The following is a 21900-nucleotide window of genomic DNA, read 5'->3' as shown; positions in this document are numbered from 1 at the left end:
GTAACTTTTTATATACACACAGAATGGCCTAAATACAGGCATTTAAAAGTGTGGTTCAAATTAGAAAACATTCTTATCAATCAATGACATAATAGAGCAGTTTGTCCATTTAGGGCTACTGTAGAAACAACACGGCAAATTGCAAGGGATTTATGTAGATAGAAAAAGCTAACTTCTGTCAATAGATCCTCCAAAAAAATTACACATTAGACCTTTATCACATTGTTTGTGATATGCTATTTAAAACGTTATTTGCTATTTGATTTTGTCCTTAAAGATATAGTTCACTCAGAAATCATTTACTCACCCTCAAGTTGTTCCAAACCTTCAATAATTTCTATTCTGTTGAACACAAAATAAAACTTTGGTAGAATGTTTGTAAAAAAACACCTCTGGGGCACTATTTACTTCATTTGTGTTTTTTAGTCAATTGGGCCCCAGATCGGTTTGGTTTCCAACATTCTTCCAAATATATTTCTCCGTGTTAAGCAGAACAACAAACTTAGCAGGAAATTTGTAACAACTCGGGGGTGAGTGAATGATGACAGAATTTACATTTTGGGGTGAAGTACCCCTTTGACTGAATACAAAATGTGTTGTTTTAACACATGTTTTTATTGCACTGATGTGTTTAAAATGCACTTATTTCGTAAAAAATAGTCCAGTCTAGCTGCATTTTGACTTCTACAGCCACGTGTACGCTTACACTCTCTTTGTTGTTTGTGCAGCCAGCTTTAGTCAGACTGTTGTCATCTTTAGCTGTGAATGCTTGTGGATAGTAAATTCTAAACTGACAGTGTGTGGGCAGGCTACGGTGAGCAGAAAGATCCATGTTGGCAACTCACATTTGTTTCTTTCCTCTTCAAGCAGCCTCAAGCACTTTCCTGTTGATGTTTCACTGGAACTGTGAGTCTGGAAACAGGTGCAGGACCACCGGGCACCTGTCTCTGGGCCATCTCACGCTTCAAAGGTCATTCTGAGGACCATAAAATCAACTCACATCGCTGTGGGCTGTGTCAGGTCCGTCATGGCATCCAGAACCAGATTGGAAGGTGTATGTAAATGCTATTGCTAAAAATAGCAACGTCTGTTTTTCACATTTTTCTTCCAGTGACTTTTATTTATTCATTCAATATTCATTATGAGAGGCTTTTTAGGCGACGTCTTACGGTCAGTGTCAACACACTTGTCAATGGGGACATGCAAACATTCATACATGCGTAGTATAATCTCCGAACGGATCATACTGGCACTTACTCTAGTCGTCCTCTAGCGCTGGGCAAGATGACAGGCTTTGGCGCACGGCCGTATTCTCACTTAAGAAATATTGGCCAGGGGTGACTCATGTATAAAGTAAAAAGTATTAATATGTCCTAAAATCATAAGCACTTATTGTTCACAGTACAGTGTTTGTGTTACAAATAATATAACATAAAAAAACACTCATGGAGTAAAAGAAGGTAAATAAAGAAATTTTAAGGCACTATGAAAAAAATAACTGATAAATAACAAAAGAAGTGAATTAAATTAGATACAAATGTGGTTTAACGTAATCAAGCAATCAGATACTTATATATTAAGGTAAAATTAAGCTCTAAACCGAAACATCAATGTTCCTATTTATCATAAAGCATCGCTAGGGGACGCTAGTGTCGACTGGGGTATTCACTGCTAAGTGAAAATGTCAAGACTTCTGTTGCTGTCAGAGCGTACGCTGTAGCCTCTTATAATGGCCAATGATTGGTTGGTGCGGAAAGTGGGCGGGGTGTAAATTTGGATCGTTTAATATAGAGCAGCGAAGCGCCGAGCGACAGAGATTAAAAGAAGGCTCGAGGAAAGTGATTGAGGGCTGATGTAGGGTGTCTAGAAAGACAACAGTGCGAGCTGTTTTTAGTTTTTTTCAGAAAGGACAGGCATAACAAAGACCAAAAATGCTTTGCCATGTAACTCGACCGGATTCGGTGGTTATGGAGATAGAAGTGGACGCGAAGGCAAACGGAGAGGACTGTCTGAATAAGGTAACATCGTTTTTAAAGTCTCAGCGTGAATGAGATGTGTCTGTTCTTATTTTTGTTTATAAATGTACATAGTGTTCGGTTAATGCTCGCGCAATTCTGTTTGTAAACATAAGCTGAGAAGATAAAAACCTGTAGTGTGGAGGCTGAATGAATGAGTTTGTACGAGGCGCAATGGAGATCTATGCTGTCATCGTCTATTTATATGTTTGATGGCGTGAGATTGTTTAGGTGAAGAACTGCGTTGATATTTCACATCCTTTTTTGAGAGTTGTTGCATGCACGGCTGGTTTTGCTTGACGATGTTTGGTGAGTCAGTCAGACTTAAATTAAAACATTTCTGGCCACATGAAAGTGTTGTTTTTAAAACCAAGTAAATAACGTGCTATGATGGGTAAGACGCACAAAGTGTTGTAGTTTAAACTTGCAGGTTACGTAAGAGAAAAGGATGATATTTTGGGTAGTCAAAACAATAGCGGGCTCTTTGCATGTGAAATCTGACTGACGGCGTGCGAGCTCGATCGAGGTTACTAAAGTTCATTTGCTCTTCAGCTCATTTGGTTGACTCATGCATGCATGGAGGTGTATAACACCTTCATCACACCTAAATAACCGAAGTCAGGGGTTTTTGAAAATGTTTAACTGAAATCTAAATTGGGATTTATAAAATAATAAAAAAAATATGTTTGCGTAGTCATTGCAAACGAACCATAATGTAATCAGATGAAACGGTTTATCTTTTTTATCCGCAGACTATTTCCGTTAGTTTCACAGAGTACTTGCATGCACAAATATATGCCCTTTTACGAGGGATTTTTTGTGGCTCACTGCCTTAGGTTACGTAATGACTGTGAGACTATTGAGGATGGCGTACACTCATGCATATTCCCTTAAATAAAACTGTTGGAATATAAAAAAAGTCATAGTCACACTAAAAGTTATGACTTTAGATGCATTGTCAGGTCTTGACCTTAGAACATGGTTTTGTTATAAGAAAAGGAAAGTAATCACTTGTTTGCTAGTTTCGTTTGCATATTGATCACTATTTATGTAGTTATATAGTATGCTCTATATTATATACAGTTTGCATTTCATTCAGACTTCATGAAAGAAATGTGTTTGGAGTGCTAGTAAATCAATTACAGTTTTTTACATTATACCTGTAAAATAGGTGAAATAAACTGAACTGAAGTAGACTGAACACTGTCAAGACACTCTCTTAAAAGGGGTCTTAATACCTTCCATTTTCAATTTTTGGTGAATTTTTCTTCTTTCTCTGGAAAAAATATCCTTAAAACGAGACCAATATTAATACATCCCAATAAATAATAGGATTTATGAACGTGTACTTGGTAACCTTGCCATGTTGCATGATGTTATAAGTGAACCATTATTTCTCAATGGTGACAGGTATGTCGGAAGTTGGGAATAATAGAAGTGGATTACTTCGGGCTGCAGTTTTCGGGCAGCAAAGGAGAAAACCTGTGGCTGAACCTGAGGAACAGAATCTCGCAGCAGATGGACAACATCACGCCCTGCAGACTAAGGCTGCGGGTGAAGTTTTTCGTGGAGCCTCATCTTATTCTGCAGGAGCAGACGAGGTACGAACAAACAAACACATGTGGGTTACATGCGCACTACGGAGAAACAAATAATCGTTGTTTGAGGAAACAATGAGAGATTTGTTAACGGGTAGCCAAAAAACACACACTTCCGTTTAGGTACAATAAAAATGTGATGTTCGACAAAAAGAGGCCGGAAGAGAGAGTATGTGCGTGTTTGAATATTTTATGTGAGATTAGATAAAGGAAAAAACATTGAGCACTGACAAATGCGAAAGATGGGGTAAGGGGTGTGCCTGTTTTGGTGATTTGAACTTCAACAACGGCTAAGAGAAATCTTACATCCCCGGCTTTAAGCCATGGCCCGTTTTTGGGAACGCGACTGTGATAAGATATAAAAGGAGAAATCTGGGGCATGTTTTAGATTAAATATTTATTTTGCAATACAGGTTTTATAATTTATTTTAGATAAACATCAACTGAAGTCATGTGTCTTGGTGGAGAGAGAGCGAGAGCGAGAGAGAAAGAAACCACAATACTGTGCACGGTAGCCTGTAAAGTTTTTTTTTACCCCAGTACAGTGGTTTGTCCTATAGTAACCTCGCTCCCTGAGGGTTACTGTAGGTCGTTGTGCTGCGAACGGCAGCATGTAATGGGATCTCCAGCTGGCAGTCAACACCCCTATTGCTCTTTTATTCAGTATCACAGTAAGTGATTATTGGTGCCAAGTCCTTGAATGTTAATGACCACAAATTAATTTTGGGCCATTTGATTTTTGTAACAAACAAGCTATCGATACGGACTGAAACATCATATGGGTTAACATGAACCTTGGGAGATAGAATTACTGGCTAACTTTGCTTGTTCATTCATCTGTAACTGTAGTAAGAATTTGAATTCAGATTTACAGCTCGGATAGCACACGTTTCCATTATACTTCAGGTGTAAATAAGTCATTGTAACTGGATTACAGTGAAGTTAATTATGTCTGTAGTCGGTATGCCACAAATGCAGACGATAGAGTTTTACCTGTCTTTAACCAGTAACATTCCCTTTTAATAATGGCTGAACAAGAAAAGTTTTGCTTTCCTTTCTAAACGGGAATTTCAAGGAAATAAGGTGTGTCAATTTTTTTTAAGCACATCATAGGTTTCTTTCTGATGCTGATGTCTCAAAAGATTCCTCCTGGAGATCATTTGAACAATAAGTTTCAGTGTGTTGAGGAAATTACACCAGTTTTCTGTCAGAACGCTGATACCAGGAAATGTGTTTTCTGTAAAAACAGGCTGGCACAGGTGTTAACAAGCTTCTTTTTCTGACTTTCTCTATTACTTTGATGTCACATGCCTGTTCCTCCTGCATTAGCATAATTATTTGCTATCCAGCAAAGTGGTTATACCTGCAACTGCTTTTGACCCCACATCGAACCCTTTCCCCCCACCAGTATCTGTTGCTGTTATTTAATCATCAGCTCCCTTTTGGAGCCCGGACATTTAATTCACTCCAAGCTCGGCTGGGTTCTTTTCATTAGAGTGAAATGCGTTGGTTTGCCAGCTCCTGCGGGCATTCCCACAGTCGCCTGCCCCTTCTGCAGGGTGGCATGTGCGAGTACGTTCGCTTCCGTTTCTCAGTTACTGGACAGTGTGCTTTTGTGAAGATTTGTGAGGCTGTATTTGGTACAGTGGGCGGTTTGCTTGGTCTTCCGGTGATCTGAGGGAGATTAGTGGGGTCACTGGGAGATGGAGGGGGCTATTGAGGGATGTTGGGGAAAATCCCGGGTTGATAATTGAATGTTGCACGTGTTGTGCTTTACTTCACTTCCACAAGACTTCTTGATGCAGGGTGGAGGGACATCACACCCCTAGAGCCGCCACATGTAATATAATGCCAGGCACCCTAAATGGAGAACCAAAAGGGCATAAAAACAGATTACAGTGTGAGAGCTGACGTGATAGTAAAATCTGATATAGTGAGGGATGGAATTTCGCTCTTGTGTTGGTGCTGAGAAACAAAACTTTGATCAATCCGACCGACTTCTTACTTCGGCAGCATGGGGCACAATGACAAAGATCAGAACGGCATAGTGCATACTGCAGAGTGTACTCCAAATACTGCATACTTAATGTCCTGGAATCAGAAATGATTTTACATAAATTAAACTCACATACTTTCTCTTTCTCATTGTGAACAATTCAAGTGTGATGTTTGAGTAAATGCAGAAATGATACGAGTGGCAGATCGTCTGCCTAGCATTTCTGAGATCATTGCAGTCTGCCGTCGAATGAAAACAGACCTTTGTTCAATCTTTGGCACTGTTGTGGATTCTTGTGTGTGTGCACGCACATGCATGCGTGATGAGTGCCAGCCTACAGCCACAAGGGTCATGTTCTCTAACCTTCTTTGTGAGATGACCTTTCCCCTACTTCGACACTGTTTGCCACTGCGCATTGCATGGACCGCTAGTGAGTTCTGGCACGTGTTCACCACAAGCTCATAGAAATGCATCCTGAAATTTCTTGGATTCTCCAACGAAAATGTTTTAAGTGGAGTGGTGCATGCATATCAAGCCTGTCGTTCTTTCTTCATTTTGCGCCTGGAACTTGTACTCAGTTTGATGTTTTATGTGAAAAAAGTATTTTGTAGCCTTGGGGGAACAAGTGTCCACGTACTGCTCCAAAGGACCAAAGCGTTGATTTATGACTAAAAGAGAGCTCATGAGTGTGCACACACGCCTCTCAGGAACAGACTGTTCTAAGCTTGAGAGGGGCTTATTTGGCCTAGGCTATCACTTATTAGAAATAATGGTGGCAGTGGCACGGTTTAGGGATTTTTTATATATTCTGTGCATATTGTGTTATTTCTTACACATATGCCCGGTTTTACAGACGCGGCTTAAGGCTAGTCCTAGACTAAAATGAAAGTGTGACCTGTCTTAACTTGCCCAGAAATATCTTAAAATATATCTGTGCCATTGTTTTGTCTCAAAAAGCATACAAATATATTTTTTTAAAAGCGACATACATATCCTAATTTACCCAAGGCATAGTCGTGCCTTAAAATAATCTGTGTCTTTGAAACCGAGCCATAAAGTCTGAGAACATTAAAGTAAGTGGGTCAGTTTTAATGATATAATATATTTGAAACATATAAAGTGGTCTCAAAGCTATGGTTTTTACACAATGTTATTGTGGTTATAACATAGATCCTTTTAGTTTAAATATTTTGGGTTGAATATAATGAATATACAGTACTCTCTCTTAGCCCATTATAAAAATAAATCAAATGTTCCTTCCAAATTCATAAACGAGAGGGGGCTAAGCAGTGACCCCTACTGTATTCAGCTCCTTTCCACGGCTGCTACTCTCGTCACCCTTTCACACTCTCTGCATAATTTCTGTCCATGTCCCTTTCATTTTGTAAGATGCCCTAAACTCTGTACAGTCCTCTAAATACCGGAGCGCTGCTTATATAAGACCCAGAGCACACTGAATGAAACCTAGCTTCTATCGTCAGTTGTTATGACAGCTTCTCAAGTTCATTAATGCATCCTTCAAAAATAGATGTTCATTTTTTCTCCAAGCAGAGCGCTCATGGTTTATTGCCAGTAAGAAGCAATATTTACATGGCAAACAGAGCCTAATTCCAATGCCTGGACATTCATGTCTCTGTTTTAATTACAGGCTGGAACATCCTTAAACGAGGCAAAGTTTAAAGATAACCACCAGCCTTGAGGCCCTAATCTTTCTTAGAGCATTTCTAGCTCTTTTGAGGATCACAGCAACCCCACCCCCCTTCTTCAGATCACAAACACTCATAAGCCTGCTCTTACCATGTGTTAGCTTGGGGACCAGGACATTTTTTTTGTTTTTTAATCTGCACTGCTCTATTAATAGCATACAAAATCAGACACGTTTACACTTGCATTAAGCCAAGTCTTATCCGACACTTTTAAAACTCTTGGCAGTGTAGCATGCTATCTTTCTGATCCCAAGATTAATGTGATGGGAGCAATCTTTCCTTTTAAGGGCTTTTGCTAGCTAGGAAGGTCAGGATTTTGACAGATAGTATTGTGTAAGATTCCTTTTAAAGGCATAGTTCACCCAAACATTAAATTTCTGTCATTATTTATAACTATTTTTTTATAAATTATAAAAGCTAAACTGTTCCTTTCATGCTGTCATATCGGCTGAATTGAATACGTGTGTATGGTGTAAAACTATTGGCTTTCATTGTGTACGCTTGTTATTTTGAGGAAGCTAAAATAGTCTGTTGGTAGTCCGCCCTATAAATTGCTGCAAGTTCTAGATTATGCTCTTGTTAGTCCTTACACAATTCTGGCATGAACAACATGCCATTAAGACCGCTGTATTGTTTTCCAGGGTTTAAGTGTTTAACATTCTCATCAGCACTCAATGATCCCCTTGATCCATAGAGCCCAGCGCCATTAGCACAGCACACTTTAAATAAAAGAGTAGGGCTCTTTTAAACATTAATCTCTCCGCAGATTCGACTCTGGTCCTTGGGAAGAGCCACAAATAATAATTGAAAGATTAAATCGTGCACTTTTACTTTCAACCTGGCTTCTTGGTTCTTATTCAAATGTTGTGAAAATATCCACACAACTCTTACATAAGCAACCGCTGGTTTTCTTTCTGCCTCCAAATATGCAAAGTACTCCACCGTGATCTCAGCTCTTGTTATCTTCACATTCAGAGCCCTGGGTGTTGTCAGCTAGAATTGGCGCTTGGGTGTTATTCATGGTCGGCGTGAATAGAGACAAACCTCTCGTCACTCTCACCCCACTTCAAATCCCAACAACGAGGTCACCAGTAGTCCCCTTAAGCTGCTGATCACCTTACCACAGGAGGATATTTACATGTACTATTGTAATACACAAACAACTTTTTTTGGCTTTGCAGTTTGTGCACTTGCTTCGAAACATTAAAGGGATAGTTCAACTAAAAATGAAAATCCTTTACTCACCTTTGTTCCACAAAGGACCAATCGGTTCTTTAAAGAACCATCTCTTTCTTACTGTAAGACAGAAAGGTTCATCAGATGTTAAAGGTTCTTTATGGAACCAAAAGGTTCTTCTATGGCATCGAAGAACCTTTTGTGAATGTGAATGAAGAACAAAACAACATTGGCCTCCATTGACTTCAAATCCAAATTGGAATTTGGTGTGCTATTGAAGATTCATGCACAACTAGTTATGAACAAATAGTTATTTTTGGGTGAACTATCCCTTTAAGCTTTGGTACTAACGCAAGTTTGAATCTATGTTGCCAAGTCTCGATCTCTTTATTTGGTGCAATATCTAGTTTTCTCTTTACTCGCCTTCCAATATAATCCATAGAAAATGTAAAACATTTTACTTGTCTGCTGTGTGAAGACAAACATTGTGTGTGACTGCATAACATTAATGGCTTTTAAACCAAACAAAAGCCTCTGCCAACCAGTTGCATCATTGGTTACACAAACACAGTTGTAATTCTAACATGACTTGCATGCATTTGTCAATTGAATCTTGGGTGAACATAAGGTCTCAAATAAAATATTCATGGGTCAGGATAATAAGGTTTATTACTAGTTTTATTGGTCATACACAGTATGATATGTAGTGAAATTCCCTGCCCACAGAATACAATACAATTAAAGTAAAAAGTATGAAATCTTAAAATATTGAATAATATAATTAATAATATACATCAGAATTGCAACAAAACAATATGATTATATAATCATAAGACTTTACAACAACCTAAAATAAAAGATCAAGAATAAATATGTCTACATAAGTATGAATATAAATGAGATGTCGTCTCTCTATTTTTAAGATCATTTGCAAATTTCATGCAAAAGTAAATGTAAATGATTTAAAGGCATTTAAATGCATAGCTCTGCAACCAACTTTTCTCTCTATTTAACAGCTTACTTATAGTGATCGTTTAGCCGAAAATGAAAATTCTGTCATCATTTACTCGGCCTCGTGTCATTTCATACCTTTTATTAATTATTCAATTCTGTGACATCATTTACTGCCATTGTAGGTCAAATTAAATGGTAAAAAGGGCCCAGAACTGTTTGTTTTCCATAATTCTTCAAAATATCTCACTGTGTTTAACAGAAATAAAAAAAGATACAATATTTTTTTCCTACCAACTTAGTGGATCAAAGAACTAAGCATTGCTAACATTCTTACAAATATCTGTTATTGTGTTTAACAGAACAAATAAATAAATTCAGGTTTGAAACAACCTGAGATTGAGTAAATTATGACAGAATTTAAGTGAACTAGGCATTTAACATTGAGTTAAATCTGTTGTACCGTGTTTACTGGTTGACGTGCACGCTAATAACATCAAAACAGGTTTAACCACCTGAGCAAGTGAACTATAGTAACCTACGCTTCTCATGAACTGAGTAATGAGGCTGGCTTGACTGTGTATACAATTTTACATTTGTTTCCGGGGGGGGGGGGGCTACCCACATCATCTTGGTTTGTGTACCACACCAAAATATGCAAATATGAAGCATAACACGTACCTTAGTAGAGACGTTTGCTCAACAAATTTAAATATGTCAATAAAAATGTTTAGGGAGTGAGTTTAGTCAAATAATGTCATTCTGGTTTAGCAAGAAGCGTTTACCTGTTGTGCACGGAGCTGGTGGCAGGGTTTACTAGAGTTTGTTGACTTGGAGTAACCCTCGCCGCACGCCTCAGAGCAATGTTATTTGACTAACTCTGAAACCACATTGTTTTAAATGGCGCCTGACAAGAATGAAAGTCCTGTGCGCATTGGCCTCTTTGTTATAATCTCCAGGCAGAAGCCTCACATTTCATTTCAGTGGGATGTTTTATTCTTTGTCGGGGCCAGATGTTTGGGGGTCCGGCACAATGACTCTGCCTGTAACTAAGATGAATCAATTAGTATGGAAACAATTAGCTCGAACAAAAATAGCATGCAAGTCCTTTAGTGTAAAGTGCAAAGAGAGAAGGAAATCTCACGGCAATTATCTTCTAATTGGTTTAAAGTAATCTTGACAGTTTTATACGTGTAAATAAACTTCTCAGACTTAATTTAGTTGTTTTTCATCTTTCAGTCCTTAAATATCTGATAAACCTAGCAGCTGTTTATGATGTGAAACTTTGCTTGGCCCCCATGAACAAAAGTCAGACGGGCCATAAACTTTGTGAACTCTTTAGTAATTTAGAAGATTGTCCTGTCATGAGATTCATTTAGCAGCCAAACATCCGAGAAAATTCTGCAGAAAGGCTTGCATGTGTAGCCCAAACCACAACCACACAAACGCCTACTTCACAAAACTCAACTGACCTACTTGTCAGTTTACGGTACAGACAATTCCAGTTGAACTTTTGTTGCATTATTAAGTGTTGAATATTTAAGTGTTAAATTGTCTTTCTTTTTGTTTGAAAGTTCAAGTAGGGATTTTATTCTGAAATCTTTTATTCTGATTCACTTGTGAAAGAATTTTTGGTGTTGTCCGAGCAAAGAGGTGAATATTTGTGCAGTCGGTTATTTTAATTTGCTACTTTATTAGCCTAGCATTGAATTAGGATAGTTTCACTCTTTCAGTTCTATTTTGTTTGTTGTTTATTTTGTTGTTTTGTTGTGAAGTACTTTTTTTATTCAAGGAGTTTTGTCACACCTCAATGCAATGATTTCATAGAGAAATATGGGTGTGGATTTCTTTTCCTAGCAGCACATGTATATACACATAACGATTTTACAAGATGGCTAATTCGTATGAACCTCATTCTATGTTTTATGTCAATCCAAATAGGATTGGGGTGGATCTATTTTGTAAAAGTCATATATATTTTTTTATTTACATGCAATGACCACCCTTTGAAACCTTTCTCATGAGTTCTGGTTGCACATACACGGAGCAACATGGTAAGACAAATGAGCCATAATGAAAAAGTAATATTCTTTTTTAATACTGGTGCAATCGCAGTGAAAGAGCGCATTGTGTGTCACGGCTTGTTGATGCCAGTTGGCTACATCATCACAGCTGCGTGTTTCTAAGATTAGTCGCCGAACAAGCTTGACTGAACTGGTGCCGCACCAGTCCTGGAGTGTTTGACCGCCAGTAACCCTACTCTGCCTCCCCACTCCCATCAGCTGCCTTTGTTTTGCCTGCCAGGTAATTCATCACATGAATATGATGTCATCCCAGGAAGTGCCTAGTCAGGCCGGGCGAGACTCCCTTTGTCAGACTGCAGGTCTTGTTTATTTGTCTAGTCCGTGAATCCACCTCCTTCTCTTTTTCCCCTCTGGATTAAAGGAGTGCGCTGGGGGATAAAGCAGCCAAAGTAAATGTTTATCGGTCTTGGGGAGCACTGTGCGAACTGATACGCTGCTGTTTGTTTATTTATTGACATTCATGGCATGTGTGCGGTCGCTGAGCGGGAATGTCTCCCAGCTAGTGTGTGGTGTTCTCATGATCCTCTGTTGGCTGGGGGAACAGAAGCATTCCGGGGGTAAACATCATTTCTGTTTGCTCTCAAAACCTCAATACGGAGGACATGTAAAAGTTGATGTTGTGTGATCTGTGGTTGAACAACCTAAGGGTTTATAGTTTAACAAGCTCAGTCTCGATTATGTGTCTGATTCTGACCCCGTCTCAAAGGCACGCAATGACAAATAAAAATAAATTAATGTAATATGTAACTAAATTGACATGAAAACTAAAAGCTAACTTTAAATGGAATTGTAATTTTTTTGGATGAAATATCACTTTTAACATTTCCTCACCCTTGAGTTTCAAATCTGTATTTTGTTCTGATAAACACAGGGAAAGATATTTGGAAAAATGCTTATAACCAAACTTGGAGAAATGACAAAAGGTATTTTGAAGAATGTAGGACAGTTTTGGGGCACTTTTGACTTTGATGGTCATTTTTTTTTTCTACTATTGTAGTCAATGGGGTCCAAGAACTGATTGGTGACAAGCATTTCGTCCAAATTTTTTCCTCTGTGTTCAACCAAACAAAGAAATTTTACAGAGGTTTGGAACAACTAGAGTGTGTAATTCATGACCATTTTTGGGGAAACTATCCCTAATCCCTAATTGAACTAAATGCAAAACGATGACAACTTTGATATACCTTTAAATTGTCAGTCCACATCAAACTCGAGGGACAGTGCCGGAATTTTGTTACCTCACGTACAAAGTATATACTTCCATTTGTTTCAGTAATTAGTTTGACCAACAAGTGACAACAGTTTACCGGGAGCATTGATTCAAGGTAGTACAAGAAAACCTGAACCCTGTAGGCCCGGAAAGATATTGCAATGTGCATGCGTCAATACCCGTGTGTACGCGTACCGGTCGAAAGCAGGATACTTGCAAGGCTGTGTGTTCGGTTGAACGCATTAGAAAAAGAATAAAAAGCGAAAAACATTTCCTTCTTGAATCAATGACTATATGTAAAATAAATTAGCTTTGTGACTACCAGCTCTGCTAGGAAAAGGATGGTTTATATCAAATCAATCTTACAATTTTTTTATTGAAGTCCCTATAGGCTAGCAAGTAATCCTTCAATTTAGTAGTTTTGAACCAGGGGGCCTGAAGATGATTTCAAATGATGAAACGAAGACTAAACAATATATCAACATTTCTTTGTACTTGCAAATATACAACTTTCTAATTGCAAAACTTGGCAAAAGGTTGAGATCAACTGACTTGAGTTCACATATCAACAATGCTGTCTAGCTGGCAAATACTGATATGTGGTGTAGAAGCCGGCAGGCTTATTGTTCTGCAACACGCCTGCTTGTTAAAGGCCACATGAGGTCTTTCATACACAGATAAGAGACATTAGTCACAGGGACAGGCGCAAATGTCTACCTACCAAGCGTGTTTGACATTCTTCTGTGTTGTTTTTTTAAGTGAAAGTGACCATGATTGAATTGGAAACCATCATTTCTGCTTTTCCTTTAGCCATTGTTGTTTTCAATTGATCGTTGGGTAGATATTTTGTATTCTTCCCTTTTATTTAAGTCTCGCTTTCGTGACCCGTTTTCCGTGGTTGGTAACAGTTGTTGGTCGCATGTGTAAATGCATGAAAGACGTTTTTGAGCGTCTGTGAAATTCAAGTTCTCCATCACCTGCTTCAGTCTTTGTGCCCTTACATTTTGTGTTGAACCACCTGTCGACATGCTCATATACCGAACCCTCACTTTCCAACAGCCACCTGCTTTCATCCATAACTAACCTTCTCGCTTTCTCTGCTTTCCAGACACCTGTTTTTTATGCACGTGAAAGAGGATCTGCATCGCGGACATCTGCGGATGTGCTCGGAACAAGCTGAAGAGCTCAGCGCCCTCCTCGCGCAGGCAGAGTTCGGTGACTATAACCAGAACACAGCCAAGTACTGGTACACTGAACTGTGTGGCATCGATCCCAACCAAGCATCCATCAACAGGTAAATCAACATCTTATTTATCTCTTTGTGCCTCGTCTTTGACTAATGTTTTTGCAGTAAATTGAAGATCTTGTGATTTCATATTATATATTCATAAAGGAAAGGGAGGTAGTCTGGTTTAAAATGGTTTATCTGTTTATCTATTGTTTGATAAGAAGATAAATGGGTAGGGATATGGGCATGTAATTTAGGGAGGTCTGGGGCATGGGGTGGCAAAATGCATATTGTCTCACTCTTGATACCTGCGTTTTCCTTTCAATGGAGAGCTACTGACTTTAAAACACTTACATTTTTTCCAAGTAGCCATTTGATGTTCACCCGGGGAGTCTCAAAGTACATTTAAGAATGTCATTGAACAATAAAACCGACTTTGCAGATTTAGCATTATGTCTTACTCATGAAGCTTGTTTGTACAGGAATCTTTACTCGCTCTGTTTACATCACACACCTCTGGATTAGATGTTTAAAGTATACATAATGGTGTTTGGCTATCTACAATGCTGCTTTTGTACATCTGTTCAGCTTGTTGAGGTTAGATAATGGGTGAGGTAATCAAAACACAATCATAGAGCATTATACTTCAATGATTCAAGACATACTGTTCACAATCTTACATAATGTGTTTGTTAGTTGTGGGCAATATTTACCTAGCTATTAGTGTAGTCTTTTTTTTTATTTGTTTTTTTTTATCCATGTAACCTAAATTGTGAAGCATGTATTTTTTTCCTTTTCTTGATTTGTTTCCCATTAGTATTCCTCAAAATTTGCTTATTTATTGCTTTTTATTCTCTATCATCTAATCATAGCAGTTTTATTTGAAAGCATCACAATTATTATAAATACATTTATTTCTAAATTAATATTATTATTAATAACAATAATAATTGTCATCATCATGATAATAATAATAAATTATTTTGTATTGTCATTATTATTATTATTATTATTACTAAAACAACACTAATAATAATAACAATCATTAACATCACTATAATTATTATTATAAAAAATTGAATTAATTTTGTTACTTATTTTTGGTATATTTTACTTATATTTTTGAAATTATATTAACAAACATAAACTCACAAAAGGTACCAAACATAACAGAATCCACAAAAAAACACAACTGGACTGTCTCAATTAAATAATTAAGACAAAATTCAGAATTGTTTATGTGAGAGAAAATTCTCCACTGGAAAAATATAATGAATAGAAATATAAAAAGATAGGATAGGATAGGTTTATTGTTGTCATAATAAATAGTAGTATAATTATAAAGAAGTCAGTGAAGAGGAACAGCCTTCCAATGCATCCAGCGTTCATTTTCCTCTAAGACTCAACCTATCTCTGTTATGTTTTTTGGCAGTATTATATCCAAGCACAAGGCTCTGGAGGGTTTGAGTCAGGGCTCTGTTGAATACCAGGGCCTGCAGCTGGTGTCCTTGTTGGAGCATTACGGGGTGGAGTGGCACTGGGCGCGGGACGCGGAAGGACAGAGGTTGGCTATCGGAGTGGGACCAGAGGGCATCGCCATTTGTCAAGAAGACTTCACCATGGTTAACAGGTCAGAACATTGAAAGTTAAATGTTTCACCAAATACGTCCTATTTTAAAAGATAGTCAATGAATGGGGATATTGCTACCATTACATAATGTTTGCTTTTTTCCCTCATTGCAGGATATCTTATCCCATAATACAAATTGCCACGCAATCAGGAAAGAGTGTGTACTTAACTGTTACCAAGGAAACCAGTGATAGCGTGGTCCTTCTGTTCAAGCTGATCAGTAATCGGGCAGCCAGTGGGCTGTACCGGTCCATCACAGAGACTCACGCCTTCTACAGGTGAGATTAATTATTTTGCATGTATTCACAGTGATGCATTTCATTTCTCAAATGTCTCTTATAGTGCTGTTTGTTCCGCCTCAGTTACAAGCTTCGTCACTCTTTGTCACTCATTCCTTATGAACTCAATACAAGACTAGCCATAATGCACTCTGATGAGCGTAATACAAATCCAACATGACAGACAAAGAGAAAGTTTCGGTTCAATTCAATACTGAACAGTGTTGAACACTTTCATCGTGTGCAAATAAGCGGCGCCCGTGTCCAACAGCCCCTCTGACTCTCATCCATAGGATGATGTCTGGGCAGGCAGCTGCCAGTGTACTGGAGATGCTACAGTTCGGTCGGTTTCGGAACGGAGCCCAATTACCTAGCCTGCTTTAGCTTATGTGACAGGCACTTGTCATTGTCTGACCTTCTCAAAAACAATCTGTAGACCTCATCACAGAGAAAGTAAACTCCTCTTGTCCTGATTATTGTTAATGTTCTTTTGCTGTTGTGCCTTTTTTTCGTGGAAATGACCCGGTTCAGCAGTTTGAATTGTTCAGTTGAATTGAGCCACAAAAGCAGAGGTTTTGTCCTTGTTTGTTTGGTTCTCACAAAAGGACAGGATTATCTTTTGTTTTAGACTTTCTCTGATAATAGTTTTCATAGGAGTTGGAGAGCAACTTCAGCTTACTCTGCTAGATGTGAGAACGCAGAGGAAAACATGCCATATTTGATACCAGAAATCAAAAATATATTGGTCAAATAAGCTAAATAATTTAAGAAGAATTTGACTGACAATGTTTTACTTTCTGTTTCATTAGACGAAGTGATAATATTACCACCACAAATTTTTATGGCCACAGTAAGCAAGTAGATATGATATCTTGGTCTATTAACATTGTGTGGCATTGTGACATTTGTTTACGCACAGTCTGTGTCCAACCTGAGAGACACTAATAGAACAAATAGATACCAGAGATAGTCAGTGTACAGTAGTGACATATGTTCCCATAAACTGAGCTGAAACGGAGCAGCAGTGTTTCATAAGTCCTGTAATAAAACCGCATGCTTGGCTCTTTTACATTTCACCTTAAAACTCATATCAGTTCGTGATGGCTGGTGCCGTTTTATCTTTCTACTACCCCAGATATAAACTTTAATTGGCAAGTCATTTGAGGACTCTGAGTGCTCTGTTCTTGATATCTAACAAGCGTCACCATCATTGGTTGCCACGACTACGGCACCTTTCCAGTAACCCATTATCTCTAATAAAGGATGCTGCTGGATAATCGCTGCTTTTGTCGCTGTCACAGAGCAGCTATTGCGCTAAACCCATCATACTAACAGGCAAAAACGTTTGTCTTTTTGTCAAACAGATGTGACACCGTGACAAACGCCGTCATGATGCAGTACAGCCGAGATTTCAAGGGTCACCTGGCTTCGCTTTTCCTCAATGAGAACATCAACATGGGCAAGAAGTACGTGTTCGACATCCGGCGCACCTCCAAGGAAGTGTACGACTATGCCAGGCGTGCGCTGTACAACGCAGGTATCGTGGACATGATGTCGAGGCCGGGGGAGCGTACCCCGTCGTCCCGTTCGCCTTCTCGTGACCAGGAGGAGACGCTGGACTGCGGGGGCTGTCAGCAGAGTCGTTTGCTGCAGGAGAAGCTTCAGAAACTGCGGGAGGCGCTGCTGTGCATGCTGTGCTGCGAGGAGGAGATCGACGCTGCCTTCTGCCCCTGCGGACACATGGTCTGCTGTCAGAACTGTGCTGCACAGCTGCAGGTGAGATAACGTGCATGTCCCTTTAGATTAGGGGTCTGCGACGTCTGTTATTATAGAGAATTTTAGTATAATGTAGACAATTGTACTGAAGTAAAGTTACTATATTATACTGTGGTATACTGTAGTTTTATCTATAGCATATTGATAAACCATAAAAATACTATAGTATACTATTTGTGTAGTCTATTAAAGTATACTGTATTATACTATAAAATTCTATAGAATTAAATATTGTAAAGACTGAAAGTATAGAAGATACTATAGCCTACTATTTATTATAGTTAAGTTCAGTAAATGTCAGTATACCATGTCGTATTATAGTATAATACAGAAAAGTATAAACACTCCAGTAGTTGTAGTATTCTGTAGCATTAACTATAGTGAAGAGTATAATTTTAATATTCTATCTATTTATAATAGATAACTTCAGTAAATTGTAGTGTACCATGTAGTATATTACCACAGAATGCTATAGCATACTGTATTGTTTACTGTAGTAAATAGATGGAATGGAGAAAATACTGACGTATTGATTATAGTTAACTTGGCTTGTGAATTGTAGTGTGATGTTTAATAGTATAGTCAATGTTATACTACAGGAAAGTATATCTACTAGGGCTGGGTTGCGATATTGATGTTCCGATTCGATTCGGATTCACAAGCTCTCGATTCGAGTCGATGATTATAGATTCAATACAAATTATAGATATTTCGAAAAAAATATCAGTAAATATCATTACAAATCAAGAGCCACAAACCTCAAAATTTCACAAAATTAGCTCTTAAGAGAGGCCGCAATCATATGAACTGCTGCCTTTTATGTGAAGGTAATGTTAAAATCGACAACACACCAACATGTTAATTAAGCAATGAATAAATGATAAGAATCGATATTGAATCGACCGCATTTTTAAAAACCATTAATAGATTTTTTTTTGCCCAGCCCAATATATACTTCAGTATACTATAGTATTAATTATATTAAGTCGATTAAATAAAAAAGTACTGATGTATACAATTTATTATAATTAACTTTAGTCAACTCAACTCTCAACTCAACTCAACTTTATTTATATAGCGCTTTTTACAATTTTCATTGTTACAAAGCAGCTGTACATGAGACACATTGAATACAAGTATGAATTCTAAAGCAGCCCCCCCGGCCAGGCAGATAGTGCAAAACAAAATGCAAACGGTGGTGAGGAACCCAAAACTCCCATCGAGAAAAAAAACCTCAGGGGAACCCAGGCCCAACCAGGGGATTCCAGTTCCCCTCTGGAAAAAGCTGCTGCCTCTGCACAAGCTCATCAGTGCTTGCACAACAAGGCTTAATAAAAATATAAAAATTAAAGATTATCATTAACAATCTAATAGCATTTGAAATGTTGTAGGAAAAACAAAGTTTTCGCGTCCTTTATCCAGCTCTATCCTCTTAGCACTTGTCAGGTCACCGCTTCCCATTCTCAGCTCTGCCATCAGGTCTGGGCATGAACTGCATCCTGCGGTAACCTTGGAACAAAGAGACAAGACTGGCTGAGAGTAGAGTACTGTTCTGCACTCTTTGATGCAACAAGTACATCATTTGTTGTTGGATGTGTTCCTGGTTCCGGTTGATCTAAATAATGCAGCCTATATCCTCTGAGGATTAATATTATGGAGGTGTAGTGTATGCAAGATTAAAAAGATGAGTCTTTAGTCTAGATTTAAACTGACAGAGTGTGTCTGCCTCCCGGACCGTGCAGGGAAGAATATTCCAAAGTTTAGGCGCTAGATAAGAAAAGGATCTACCACCTGCACTTGATTTTGAAATTCTAGGTATTACCAACTGACAGGACCCCTTAGAGCGTAATGTACGTGGAGGTCTGTAATACAATAGAAGTTCATTCAAATACTGCGGCGCTAGACCATGTAGGGCTTTATAGGTAATAACTGCAGTGGACCACGTAGTGGTATAGTAAATATCCTACAGAAAAGTATAATTACTATAGTATTCTGTAGTTTTGACTATAGCGGTAACACATTACTATAAGGTTGTATTTAATAACATTTAGTGAATGCATTAGCTAAAATGAACTAAAAATATCATTTATTACTCTTAGTTCATGCTAATTTGAGCATTTTTACTGCTCTATTTTAATTGTGTAACTTTAACGTTTTGCTTTTTGTCATTGTTTCATGTACAGCTGCTTCGTAACTATGAAAATTCTAAAAACATTTATAAATAAAGTTGAGTTGAGTACTAAAATATATTTTAAAACAAATGTTGTGTCTGTTACATAAACAGAATAATAAACGCTGAAAGCCTATGCTGCTCATTGTAATGTCACCTAGAGCATTTACTAATGTTTACAAGTACAACCTTATTGTACCTAGTGATGCCAAAATATGATATCTAGGAATTTTACTACATTTTACTGTAATAAACTGAACATAGTGAGGTGAAATGCATACATTACAGCAATTAACTTCTTTGAAATGATTTTGTGTTTGCAGTCATGTCCAGTGTGTCGCTCAGAGGTAGAACACATCCAGCATGTGTACTTGCCCACATGTACCAGTCTGCTCAACCTGACCATCGCAGGTGGCAACAGCCCTGAACCCATCCACCGAGGAATGTCCACCCACACCTGCACTACTGATGACTACTCCACCAGTGAGAAGATCTACCAAAACTAAGCTAGCCTACCGGTCTTCCACAAGACTTTTATTACATTTGACTTGCAGTCTCCACGTATTGGTTGGGTCACTCCTGACAAATGTCGTTTTTAAAACCATTGAGACCCTATTTGATGTTCATTTATCATGGATATTTGTCTCTTAAATTAATTCTATCAGTTGATCTGATAAACGATTGTTTCTACTTTTGAAAAGTTTTATTATTGTTATCGATTTTTGATCTCCGTAGCAAACAGTGAGCACAGACATTTATGTTCGTCTCATACCTCACACAAATCTGCCCTGTGATGAGGAGCTATACATTTTTCCTAATTTAACTGAATTTTATGTTGTGCTTTTAACATGCAATATCCACTTTCAGTATGTTCCCTTTGCAGTGAATTTAAGTTTTAAGTTGTGTTGAGGTCTTCATTGTGTCCATGCCAATGAAGAGGTATTTATTGTGAGGGGCACAAAATCTTGCAGCACTTTGAATAGAGAGGACTTTGTCAAACTTCTGATCTATTCACATGTAGATTCACAGCATCTATAACCAGCACTCCAAATCCTGAGCGGACGTTCCATAAATATTCAATGAATCTAAATTATTGGATTGTGTTGACCGAAGGTTTGTGCTTCTAAAGCTTTTACAATTTCACTATTATCGATTTGCTTTTGAAGGGTATTGAATTGCCTGTCAGTGCAATCCTAACCATTTTAGGAGATTTTGAACTTTATTTTTTAAGAGTTTTTTTTGTTGTGTGGGAGAGATGGGAATGTTATCTATAGGAAAATTAAAGTTATATATGTTATTGCCACTGTCACTTTACTAAGGAGTTTCCCAAGTGTATTGTTCCTGTAGGGGTTTGCCTTAATGTAGCAGCGACACTGTGTGTTTGATATGCATCCTTTCTTTGCACAGATTATTATGGAGAGATGAAGAGGAATATTTTCGTTACTGCTGACACAAAATGAAATGGTCACAGTAGGGGATATTTTTTCAATTTGTAGGATTTGTTTCTGTTTGTTTGAAGCAAAAACTATGCTCTGTAAATAGAGAAATAACGTTTTATATTTCTTTGAATGCGAGGTATTAATAAAGCTGTTTTTTTATCTTACCTTGTGTCCTGTGTTTGTTTTTAGCTATGTGCGATCATGTTTTTGTCATTACATTTTTTTTCTACTGCTTGTATAAGTAGGAAGAATGGATTCACATTACTGGTAATGGATGGTTTAGGTTATGAACCTCATGAAAGTAAAAAAACACAGGTTGGTATGTGACCACTGGCACTGCAAGACCGTAACAGCCCTGTTTACACCTGCTTGTGTTTGAAAAGGAAAACTACAAGGTACATGCTGTAGTACTGCCTTTTATTGTCTTTATTCTTCAAATAGTTAAATATTCCATTCAAATGTATTTCTAAAGTGCTTTCCACATTGTCGTATAGATAGATTTAAAGAGATGTAATTATGAGAAATAGAAGGCTGAAAACATGATGATATTGCAATTTTCTCAATACTAGGTACTCCATTATGTTGCTGTTCTTTGTGTAAGCCCAATGTAACAATGAAGCTAAACAAAATAAAATTAGAAGTT

The 21900-nt window shown here is 37.9% G+C and overlaps 1 protein-coding gene across 1 annotated transcript; it reads left to right on the top strand.

The window, feature by feature from the left end:
- The first annotated feature begins 1793 nt into the window (after window positions 1–1793).
- On the top strand, window positions 1794–21421 carry mylipa (myosin regulatory light chain interacting protein a). The gene is made up of 7 exons (XM_056741791.1): window positions 1794–2018; window positions 3426–3616; window positions 13845–14030; window positions 15397–15594; window positions 15708–15872; window positions 17237–17648; window positions 20142–21421. The coding sequence occupies exons 1-7, from the start codon at window positions 1932–1934 to the stop codon at window positions 20322–20324; spliced, it is 1422 nt and encodes a 473-aa protein (XP_056597769.1). The 5' UTR covers window positions 1794–1931; the 3' UTR covers window positions 20325–21421.
- The last annotated feature ends 479 nt before the right edge of the window (window positions 21422–21900 follow it).

Source organism: Triplophysa dalaica, chromosome 25 (assembly GCF_015846415.1).
Source record: "Triplophysa dalaica isolate WHDGS20190420 chromosome 25, ASM1584641v1, whole genome shotgun sequence".
Taxonomy (NCBI): domain Eukaryota; kingdom Metazoa; phylum Chordata; class Actinopteri; order Cypriniformes; family Nemacheilidae; genus Triplophysa; species Triplophysa dalaica.
This window is presented reverse-complemented; position numbering and strand designations above follow the sequence as displayed.

Excerpts from the sequence above, each read along its gene's own strand:
- mylipa (XM_056741791.1), top strand. The coding sequence starts at position 1,932 with ATGCTTTGCCATGTAACTCGACCGGATTCGGTGGTTATGGAGATAGAA. Across the intron at positions 15,873-17,236 it reads GAGACTCACGCCTTCTACAG|ATGTGACACCGTGACAAACG; the intron begins GTGAGATTAATT and ends TTTGTCAAACAG. Across the intron at positions 17,649-20,141 it reads ACTGTGCTGCACAGCTGCAG|TCATGTCCAGTGTGTCGCTC; the intron begins GTGAGATAACGT and ends TTGTGTTTGCAG.